This window comes from Gymnoscopelus braueri (assembly GCF_963280865.1).
Source record: "Gymnoscopelus braueri genome assembly, chromosome: 17".
Classification (NCBI taxonomy): domain Eukaryota; kingdom Metazoa; phylum Chordata; class Actinopteri; order Myctophiformes; family Myctophidae; genus Gymnoscopelus; species Gymnoscopelus braueri.
Genome location: NC_137617.1, coordinates 51608171 through 51619856, shown reverse-complemented (window position 1 = coordinate 51619856; position 11686 = coordinate 51608171). Strand labels below are relative to the sequence as shown.

At 44.0% G+C, this 11686-nt stretch overlaps 1 protein-coding gene across 1 annotated transcript in view; it reads left to right on the top strand.

Annotated features, from left to right (window-relative positions):
- Positions 1–11365, top strand: part of LOC308104857 (serine protease HTRA1B-like) — an 18987-nt gene extending 7622 nt beyond the window's left edge. Inside the window, exons 7-12 of the mRNA XM_080455431.1 lie at positions 2550–2695; positions 2809–2841; positions 3078–3177; positions 7894–7957; positions 9460–9540; positions 10646–11365. Coding sequence (XP_080311557.1) covers positions 2550–2695; positions 2809–2841; positions 3078–3177; positions 7894–7957; positions 9460–9540; positions 10646–10814 — 593 coding nt within the window. The 3' untranslated portion in view covers positions 10815–11365. The remainder of the gene's footprint in view (positions 1–2549; positions 2696–2808; positions 2842–3077; positions 3178–7893; positions 7958–9459; positions 9541–10645) is intronic.
- Positions 11366–11686: the final 321 nt, after the last annotated feature.

Here is an 11686-nt window from a genome sequence, read left to right as displayed (position 1 = left end):
CATTACAGTAATAAAGTATTACATTACATTACAGTAATAAAGTATTACATTACATTACAGTAGGTGGCCAGTGACTTTGACCAGTTTAATTTCATGCATGTCACACAAACAGAATGCAGCACAAACACAACACCAATGGTTTTGATAATGTGGATTTGTGGAAGTTAAATAAATGGTCTTTGCTACCAGTGTACCAGTGTACCAAGCATAAGGGTCTGCTGGACAGAGAACGGCAGAGCAAGAGAAGCTTCGGAGCAACCAAACAAGGCAGTTAGTGCATCAGGTTCGATATTAAAACCATATACTCTGCTGTACCAAGCTAACATGTTTTGCCAGAATAAAACAATCCTAGAGCAGGACCAGAAAGTGTGACCCAACGTGCCCTTAGAGATGACAAGTATCGGAAACAGTTGGATGCATTTAATTAATTTTAACCTTAGAGTAATGTAATGTAATGTAATGTAATGTAATGTAATGTAATGTAATCTGTGCATAACTTTGAACTGGACAAGCTGCAATCTGGCATTGACTGAGCCCGAGTGAATCCTCTTCAAACTCTCGGAGAGAAAAATAGGAGAGTGTACTGACAGTTCAGGAACTGAAAGCACTCTTTTTACCTGTTTCAAAATGTTGATAGTTTGTCAGAACAAAGTTGTCTCTCACTAGGTGGGCTGGATACTCCTTAGAGGAGAACAGGAGAGCTGAAAGAGAGCATTTCTTCACTGCCTGAGATTCCAACTGAAGCCACTTGGGGGCATCAGAGGGGTTTGAGGAAGCTGGTCTTGCCAGTAAATTAAAGTCCTGAGATTGGTTGCTCAATAACAGTGTTGGAATACAGGGAGGGAGAACCGGAGAACCCCCCCCCCCCCCCCCCCAGTAACTTAGGTTGTTGTAAATGACTCTTTGAGATACGGTTGTTTTTATGTTTTTATACCCCCAAATAAAATACATTTTATTATAGAATCAATGTTTTTAAAGAATGACAATGAGAGCTTAATTGGGATTGTTCTGAAATAAACACATGAACCTGGGAAGGGAAACCATCTTAATTGCGTTCACGCGCCCTATCATAGATAGCAGCAACGATCTCCAATATTCAATGTGTGTCTTAAGTTTATCTATTTGAGGAGTTTAAATGATATTTAAACAGAGACTTTGGGTTCAAAGGAATAGATAATCCCAGGTATGTAAACTGGTCTGTAGCTATCTTAACTGATGGTGCAAAGGTTTGAAGTCACTGGCCACCTACTGACTGTACATTACATTACATTACAGTCATTTAGCAGACACTTTTATCCAAAGCGACTTAATACGTGCATTTGTAGGAATTGCAATAATGAACGTATTGCAACTTCTCTCTTTGGGCACGAAGAGCAACGTGTCCCATTTATCACACACACTCATACTGACAACACAACACACACACCTGTTCCTTATTGTCTCTAATCAAACCCCCCACACCCTCTTAAAGAGCCCATGGTGAATTATGCCCCAAGGCAGGCACTAGTCACTATACATTCAACATAGGTAGGCAAGAAAACTACTAATCACCAGAAGTCTTACTGTAAGTGCATTCTCTTCTAAAACAAGCAACTAAGAGTATACCTAGCACTAAGGTAAAAGTGCAATATATCAGCTACACCTACTTTCTTAAACAGATGAGACAAAATAGGAAAATCTAATGAGCAAGAGCTGAAACCAATAAGTGTATCAAATACATAAGATCCAGTAAGACAAGAGCTCGTACAAATAATTGACAACAAGTAGGCAAGGCTAAGAGGAAGGGTCAGGGTAGTGTTTCCTGAAGAGGTGGGTTTTGTATTGTATCGTATTGTATCGCAAATATTGTATTGTATTGTATTGTATTGTATTGTATTGTATTGTATTGTAGTATATTGTATCATATTGTATCATTGCGAACGCGGGAGGAGGCGCGGCGAAGCCGCGCCTCCGACCAAGTGGAGCTTACTATGTAACCCTGCTTGGGTTGTGTCTCTCTCTGTGTCTCTCTCTCTCTGTGTCTCTGTGTGCACTGCCTGTGTGCAGCTCCTCTGAGATAAGTAAATGTCCAATTTAGACGTACCATACATCAAATGAAAGGTCTTTGAAAACTGAACACACCTGTCAAGGTTGCGTTTAAGCCCGCCCCTTCCCCCGGAAGCCACGCCCCGGAGAAGGCTCCTAAAAACTCCCCATTGAAACCCCATGTTAAATGAAAAGTGCCCGAATCGCTCCCAAACTTTTTCTACCCCCCCTAAGTGGGGGTCTACGAACAAATACTTCGGCCTCGGATTTTGGCTCCGCCCCCCGGAAGTGGGTGAAACAGGCACTTCAAACACTTTGTTGAATTGTTCAAAAACATTCCAAGTTTTTTTTGGGGGAATTTGTATTTTTCTAAGATGCTCCTTTTAACGCAGATTATTATTTTTTTTTTATTTTATTTTTTTATTGGTTACTTTTCTTTTAATATTTTTTTTCATTCTTTTTTTTATTTTTTTGCGTTCGCTTACCGCGTTCGCGCGTCTTACTTGTATCATATGGTATTACAGGAGAGTTCGTGGTGGCCATCGGGAGTCCTTTCTCCCTCCAGAACACGGTGACAACGGGCATCGTCAGCACAACACTGAGAGGAGGCAAAGAGCTGGGCCCTCGCTTCTCTGACATGGACTATATCCAGACTGATGCTATTATTAATGTAAGAATATGTAGAATATAAAACCTCTATAAATATTTCTTGTATAAAAACAAAAAAAACGTTTTCATATCAATCATGAATATGTATTTCTGTTTCAACTGTTTTATTTACAGTTCGGCAACTCAGGAGGACCTTTAGTCAATTTGGTAAGAACACTATAATGTATAATAATATCTGTACAATAATATTTTATAATATTATTTAATATCTTTAAAATAATATCGTTGTTAATGTCATACCATAGATTATTATTAAAGGAGGTGTGTGTGTGTGTGTGTGTGTGTGTGTGTGTGTGTGTGTGTGTGTGTGTGTGTGTGTGTGTGTGTGTGTGTGTGTGTGTGTGTGTGTGTGTGTGTGTGTGTGTGTGTGTGTGTGTGTGTAGGACGGTGAGGTCATCGGTATCACCACCCTAAAGGTCACGGCAGGGATCGCGTTCGCCATTCCTTCTGACAAGATCAGACAGTTCCTGTCTGAGACACAAGGTACACAATCTGCTACACACACACACACACACACACACACACACACACACACACACACACACACACACACACACACACACACACACACACACACACACACACACACACACACACAAAGAGTCCACATTTATAAAGAATCAGAACCTCCTTGTGACAGGTGTCAACAAAAACGACATCAGGGGTATTTGGGATGTTAGCAAAGACATCACAAGCTAAACCAAACCAATCTGGTAACACTCTTGAGTGTTTGTACATTGCTGCACTGGATGGCATACATTTTTTGACTGCATCAGACACTATGTCGACAACGCGGTCGTGGCGAGCAATGTACACATTTTTATATGCACTACATCCATTGGTGATGTGTGTAATGGATGCTAGATGGTTCATGGATCATGATGGTTTATACAGAGTGAACTGTGGATGTCAGGATACCAGATTGATAGATTGTACTGGGTTGGTAATACTTGCATTCTTGCTTTGATGGTGAATTTTAACACATCCTCCCCAATTACAGCATTTCTGTACATGGAATGTGAAACAGAGTGATCAGCGGAATCAACACAGGCTAACTTTCCCTGTCCACGCCAGCGTTGTTTGGCCTCAGTCTGTTTCATATGAAGCAGAACCCTTCTAGCTGTGTCTTCCTGTAGTCTAATGTCTCCTCTCTGGTGAGAGAGAGTAGTCTCCACTACCACACTGTAGTATAATGTCTCCTCTCTGGTGGGAGAGAGTAGAGAGAGAGAGAGTAGTCTCCACTACCACACTGTAGTCTAGTGTCTCCTCTCTGGTGAGAGAGAGTAGCCTCCACTACCACACTGTAGTCTAGTGTCTCCTCCCTGTTGAGAGAGAGTAGCCTCCACTACCACACTGTAGTCTAGTGTCTCCTCTCTGGTGAGAGAGAGTAGTCTCCACTACCACACTGTAGTCTAATGTCTCCTCCCTGGTGAGAGAGAGTAGTCTCCACTACCACACTGTAGTCTAATGTCTCCTCTCTGGTGAGAGAGAGTAGCCTCCACTACCACACTGTAGTCTAGTGTCTCCTCCCTGGTGAGAGAGAGTAGTCTCCACTACCACACTGTAGTCTAATGTCTCCTCTCTGGTGAGAGAGAGTAGTCTCCACTACCACACTGTAGTCTAATGTCTCCTCTCTGGTGAGAGAGAGTAGCCTCCACTACCACACTGTAGTCTAGTGTCTCCTCCCTGGTGAGAGAGAGTAGCCTCCACTACCACACTGTAGTCTAATGTCTCCTCTCTGGTGAGAGAGAGTAGCCTCCACTACCACACTGTAGTCTAGTGTCTCCTCCCTGGTGAGAGCCTAGGCTGGCTCAGGGTGGAAGACAGGGTTAAACAACTAAAAATGGGTCTGGTCTTCAAAATTGTAAATGCAGATTTGCCCGATATGCCCCCTATACCTGCATATCTGTATAAATACCTCGAAAAAGTTAGTGACACCCAACGCCACGAAACTAGAGGGAGCGTAAACAACAATCTGGTACCACCCACCCATAAAACAAACATGGGCAAATTCTCCTTCTATAGCACAGCCACTAAGGAATGGAATAGTCTAACCCCATCCCTCAAAAAATGCAGTTCGCTGGGCTCATTCAAAACAGCCCTAAAAACCCATCTTTCTGGAGGCCGAAAGAGGAGCTAGTACCAGTTTCCCTGTAGACAGACGACCCCCCCCCCTCCTCTTTTTGTACATATTTTGTATTTCCTCATGCTTTTTTTTGTATATAATTTTTATTTTTCCATGCTTCCCCCCCCCCCTTTTTTTTGTACATATATTTTTTAAATGCTTTTTTTGTACATAGTAGTATTTTTTTATGTATTATCTGTATTTTCATGTTGATTTTTGAACTGTTTGGTTGCTACTATATATGTCTATGAAATTAACTCAAGGACCTCAACGGAAACAAGTCCGCAAGGACTTTTTTGGCCGGACCTTTTAGACAAAAGCATTATAAATGTAACTGTGTTGTTTTACATTCTTTTGCCTAATAAAAATTTCAATCAATCAATCAATCAAAGAGAGAGTAGTCTCCACTACCACCCTGTAGTCTAATGTCTCCTCTCTGGTGAGAGAGAGAGAGTAGCCTCCACTACCACACTGTAGTCTAATGTCTCCTCTCTGGTGAGAGAGAGTAGTCTCCACTACCACACTGTAGTCTAGTGTCTCCTCTCTGGTGAGAGAGAGTAGCCTCCACTACCACACTGTAGTCTAATGTCTCCTCTCTGGTGAGAGAGAGTAGCCTCCACTACCACACTGTAGTCTAATGTCTCCTCTCTGGTGAGAGAGAGTAGCCTCCACTACCACACTGTAGTCTAATGTCTCCTCTCTGGTGAGAGAGAGTAGTCTCCACTACCACACTGTAGTCTAATGTCTCCTCTCTGGTGAGAGAGAGTAGTCTCCACTACCACACTGTAGTCTAATGTCTCCTCTCTGGTGAGAGAGAGTAGTCTCCACTACCACACTGTAGTCTAATGTCTCCTCTCTGGTGAGAGAGAGTAGTCTCCACTACCACACTGTAGTCTAATGTCTCCTCTCTGGTGAGAGAGAGTAGTCTCCACTACCACACTGTAGTCTAGTGTCTCCTCTCTGGTGAGAGAGAGTAGTCTCCACTACCACACTGTAGTCTAATGTCTCCTCCCTGGTGAGAGAGAGTAGTCTACACTACCACACTGTAGTCTAATGTCTCCTCTCTGGTGAGAGAGAGTAGTCTCCACTACCACACTGTAGTCTAGTGTCTCCTCTCTGGTGAGAGAGAGTAGTCTCCACTACCACACTGTAGTCTAGTGCAGTGTCTATCAACCTTTTTTGTGCCAAGGCACACCTGGCATAGCCAAAAAATCCCAGGGCACACCTAGATATACGGTATATATAATTATATATATATATATATACGGTATATCTATATACACACACTAGGGGTGTGCCGATTTTCACATTTCACGAAACGATACGATACGATATTGGGCACACAACTTCGATACGATTTCGATACGATACGCACTTTTTTATCATGAAAATATATGGGGGAGAAAAAAAGCAAATGCAAACAAATATTTCTGTTTTTGCATTATTCAGACATGCAAACTTGTAGCTTTTCAGCTTCCACTAGCCGTTTTGAATCCAAATAGGGCAATAGTGTGACACCTGACCCGAAAAGAAACAGCATGTTGTCACCCTTTTCACCTCGGGGCTGTTTGCATGCCTGAATATTATTATTGTTTAAAAAAATAAAAATAAAAATAAAAAATTTTTTTCTTTTTTCAAAATGATTTTTTTTCAAACCTCCTTCAAACGGCGCGGCACACCTCAGCAGTAGCCCCGGCCCAAAATTGGGACGTTTGCCAGGGTTGATATACACTGGTCTAGTGTCTCCTCTCTGGTGAGAGAGAGTAGCCTCCACTACCACACTGTAGTCTAATGTCTCCTCCCTGGTGAGAGAGAGTAGCCTCCACTACCACACTGTAGTCTAATGTCTCCTCTCTGGTGAGAGAGAGTAGCCTCCACTACCACACTGTAGTCTAATGTCTCCTCTCTGGTGAGAGAGAGTAGCCTCCACTACCACACTGTAGTCTAGTGTCTCCTCCCTGGTGAGAGAGAGTAGTCTCCACTACCACACTGTAGTCTAATGTCTCCTCTCTGGTGAGAGAGAGTAGCCTCCACTACCACACTGTAGTCTAATGTCTCCTCCCTGGTGAGAGAGAGTAGTCTCCACTACCACACTGTAGTCTAATGTCTCCTCTCTGGTGAGAGAGAGTAGTCTCCACTACCACACTGTAGTCTAATGTCTCCTCTCTGGTGAGTGAGAGTAGCCTCCACTACCACACTGTAGTCTAATGTCTCCTCTCTGGTGAGAGAGAGTAGTCTCCACTACCACACTGTAGTCTGTATTTAGTCCATCAGAGATGAGCACTTCGGTGTTGTTTTTTTGCCCATTTTAACTGGACTCCTGTCCAGTGGCAGAGGTCATTGAGATCTGGCCAATCCGAGCAGACCCCAAAGCCCTTGTCTTGTGAGTCCAGTTTTCCAGAGTCTTTCCTCCTCAAACCTAGGAAGCTTCCTCCTGTGTAAGTCCAGTAGGAGTGATGTCCTGGCCATTTCTGTGACAGTGCCATCATCATTATTAAGCATGTGGAGGAGGTGGGTTAGCCTTGTTGCTGCATAGATCCACTCTACATTTGTGACCCCCAGCCCCCCTTCACCCCCCTTCACCCCCCTTCAGCCCCCTTTGCCATATGAGAGGAAGAGTATGTCTCGTGTGTAGTGTGTGTTTAGGCCAACCCACTTTCAGGCCAGCTGGACAGTTCTATTTGTCACACACACACACACACACACACACACACACACACACACACACACACACACACACACACACAAGGCACTAAACACAGTAGACTGACAAACAGTAGACTGACAAACACACACACACACACACACACACACACACACACACACACACACACACACACACACACACACACACACACACACACACACACACACACACACACACACACACACACACAGCACTAAACACAGTAGACTGACAAACACACACACACACACACACACACACACACACACACACACACACACACACACACACACACACACACACACACACACACACACACACACACACACACACACACACACACACACACACAGACAGTGAAGTACTGACTTTCAACTTTGACCTTCAGCTCCAGCTAAGAAAACACCAAAGAAGAAGTACATCGGCGTGAGGATGATGTCACTGACCCCAACGTGAGTTACCATGACAACCTGTCTGTCTGTCTGTCTGTCTGTCTGTCTGTCTGTCTGTCTGTCTGTCTGTCATTGAGGTGTTAATGGTAATGATAGAGGAAATGACGTTAACCCTTTACAGATCTGTTTACGTTCTCCGTAGCCTCAGGCCGTTTCAGACAGGGAGCGGTCGACGTGTCTACAGTCCACATGTAATTCATTTACACTGAGAGGCGGGACATTATTTGGGACGAGTGGAGAAGTTGAGGGGCGGTGAGGCGAGCAGGCGTGGTCCCGTGATTTTTTTGCGCTGTTTTGTACACACGCCCGCGAGCGGCAAGAGCTGGATTGCGGTGAGCTTTTCCCCCCCGCTACGCGCTGGAGGACAAAACAACAATGATCGCCGCTGATACGAGCAAGAAAGCCTGCGTCCACCGCTCCCCGTCTGAAACGACCCTCACTCATCTGCCAAGAGAAAAGCCTGCTCACGACCTGAAGCACAGACTGTCTGTAGGTGTATATAGTGTCTGTAGGTGTATATAGTGTCTGTAGGTGTATATAGTGTCTGTACTTTCTCCGTGAATTAAACGAGTGTTGTGATTGGTCGAAGAAGATATACGACGGGAAATACGTACGACGGAAGTCCCGCCCCCTACAGACACTCTCTGCTTCAGGCTTTTCTCTTGGCAGATGAGTAAGGCTGGGAACGAGGCTACTACAGCACTGTTTAACATATTATATATATATATATATATATATATGTATATATATATATATATATATGTATATATATATATATATGTATGTGTATATATATATATATATATATATATATATATATATATATATATATATATATATATATATATATATTATTATATATATTATTATATGTAAATATAAATATTATATGTGTGACATTTAGGATGTTTTGGTGATGTTTGTCATGGCAGACCTCTATAGTGTAGTCTGTAGTTAGTCCAGATGATGACGTCAGAAAATGAATTACAATACAGGATCAAATCAAACACACCTGGTATGAGAGTCCAAAGGATATTTCTTCCAGCCCCCTATCAGAAACCCCACCCGGGTAATACAGTAGGACTGATAAGCAGAGCAAACGGGAAGCAGAGATTTGTAGAAACGACTTTACTTTGGAAAAGCAAAGCATGTAAACATTAACAGAGGTTCACCTCAGCAGAGGGAACAAACCATAAACCAGGCAGAGTAATACACAGGGAGAGAATGACACGGAGCAAACAGTCAGCCACACGGCAACGAGGCATTAGACAATAATCACTTACCGGGCCAGTCAAATAGTCAGCTGGACAGGTGGGACAGTCTGTCCATCACGGACGACAGGGGGGGAGGAGCCAAGCCAAGGTGGAAAGACGGGGGGCGGGGCTGAGGACAGGGTCAGAGTGTGAGGTGATGTAGTTGTGTGTGTGTGTGTGTGTGTGTGTGTGTGTGTGTGTGTGTGTGTGTGTGTGTGTGTGTGTGTGTGTGTGTGTGTGTGTGTGCAGTGTAGCTGCAGAGCTGAAGGACACAGACGAGGTCTCTGGAGCGTACGTGTTGGAGGTTCTGCCTGGAACACCTGCTGACACGTGAGTCATTAACACTGATTGATTGATTACTTTATTAACACATTGCACTCTGTAAATAAAAGATGTAAAGGGTGACGGTCCGCTGGTGCGCTGGTCCACTGGTCCACTGGTCCACTGGTCCGCTGGTCCACTGGTCCGCTGGTCCACTGGTCCGCTGGTCCGCCAAAAAACTGTGAAAACAATGGAGGCGCGCCGGACTTGAGCCACAAGAGGCACCGCTGAGCAGTGTTGGGCTGTTGTAGATATAGAAACCTAGATACCTCATTGGCCTCTGCAGTTCGTTGGAGCGACTGGTATCGCGGTCGCCATTTTAGAGTAGGCAAGCTACCATTCAAAGTGACTACTGGCCAATCACAGCGTGTAGACTACTGGCCAATCACAACGCGTCTAACTGATTTTTCCTGCACGGCTGCCTCTTACAAAAAGACCCACCCACACCTGCCTCTGATTGGCCTACCGAACGCCCCCTTCTGTGACACACGTGGAAGCTTTCCTACTCTAAAATGGCGCCTGAGATACCAATGCCTCAGAGCCGAAGGGGGCGTCTACCTTTATATGTCTATGAGTAACAAGTTTTAATATATTATTGTTATATTATTGTTTTACCCAGTAATGAGTAGTGTAAGGTATTACTCTGCCAAAACAGCAATATTATACCATATTACTATGTAAAAAGTACATATTACTCAGGTTTAGTTTTAGTTTAAAATGTGAAGAGAGATTGCTGCTTTATTTTATTGCCTTTTTAGCTATTATTATTATTCCACTCTCCTCTCCTCTCCTCTCCTCTCCTCTCCTCTCCTCTCCTCTCCTCTCCTCTCCTCTCCTCTCCCCTCCCCTCCCCTCCTTTCCCCTCCCCTCCCCTCCTCTCCTCTCCTCTCCTCTCCTCTCCTCTCCTCTCCCCTCCTCTCCTCTCCCCTCCCCTCCCCTCTCCTCTCCTCTCCTCTCCTCTCCTCTCCTCTCCTCTCCTCTCCTCTCCCCTCCCCTCCTTTCCCCTCCCCTCCCCTCCCCTCCCCTCGCCTCTCCCCTCCCCTCCTTTCCCCTCCCCTCCTCTCCTCTCCTCTCCTCTCCTCTCCTCTCCTCTCCTCTCCTCTCCTCTCCTTAGGGCGGGGCTAAAGAAGGGTGACGTCATCATCAGCGTCAACAGTGAGCGAATCACGTCGGCCGCTGAGGTCAGCGCTGCCGTAAGGCGAGGCGAAGCGCTGCAAACTGTGGTGAGGAGAGGAAACGAAGACGCCATCGTCGTCATCGTCCCCGAGGAGGTCGACCTTTGACCCCTCGGCGTGACCAACGCACAGCCCTGACCCAGTGGGGGTCGGAGGTCACAGCAGCAGTGGTGGAAAAAGTACTCGGATATAAAAAGTACTCAGATATAAAAAGTACTCAGATATAAAAAGTACTCAGATTCAACAGATTCAGGATGCGACGCGTTGTGAGCTTGTAGATCGGCTATTTTAGTATAAAATAAGGCTAAAGTGGTTAATGTATGTTTTATAATGTAATCATTTATATACGCAAAGTAACTACTAAAGTTTTCAGATAATTGTAATGGAGTAAAAGTACAATATTTGCCTCTGAGATGTAGTGGAGTAGAAGTAAAAGTATTGGAATTTGGAAATACTATTTTGGAAATAGTACTTAATTAAATGTACTTAGTTACTTTCCACCACGGCACAGCAGTAATAATATGTATCCTAACGTGTTGTAATGTTAATATTCATAACATTGGGTTACCATGGTTACTGCGGTTGCATTCCACTGTTGATGAAATCATTGTTTTATATGTTTTCAAAGAGTGAATAAATACATAAATGAATAGAAGTGATTTTAAAACTTTCCTGGTGGTTATTGGTTTCTGCTCTCTCTCTCTCTCTCTCTCTCTCTCTCTCTCTCTCTCTCTCTCTCTCTCTCTCTCTCTCTCTCTCTCTCTCTCTCACACATACACACACGACAGGCAGTGTTGCCATGTCTGCTTATATAAGCGACTTTGAGCTTGTTTTCCTAAGAAGTCTTTCTACGGAGCCGCTTGAGCTTGCAGATCGGCTATTTTCAATATATATATATATATATATATATATATATATATATATATATATATATATATATTCGCTTGTTTTGGACTTGTTTTCATAGACCTGGCTGCTTA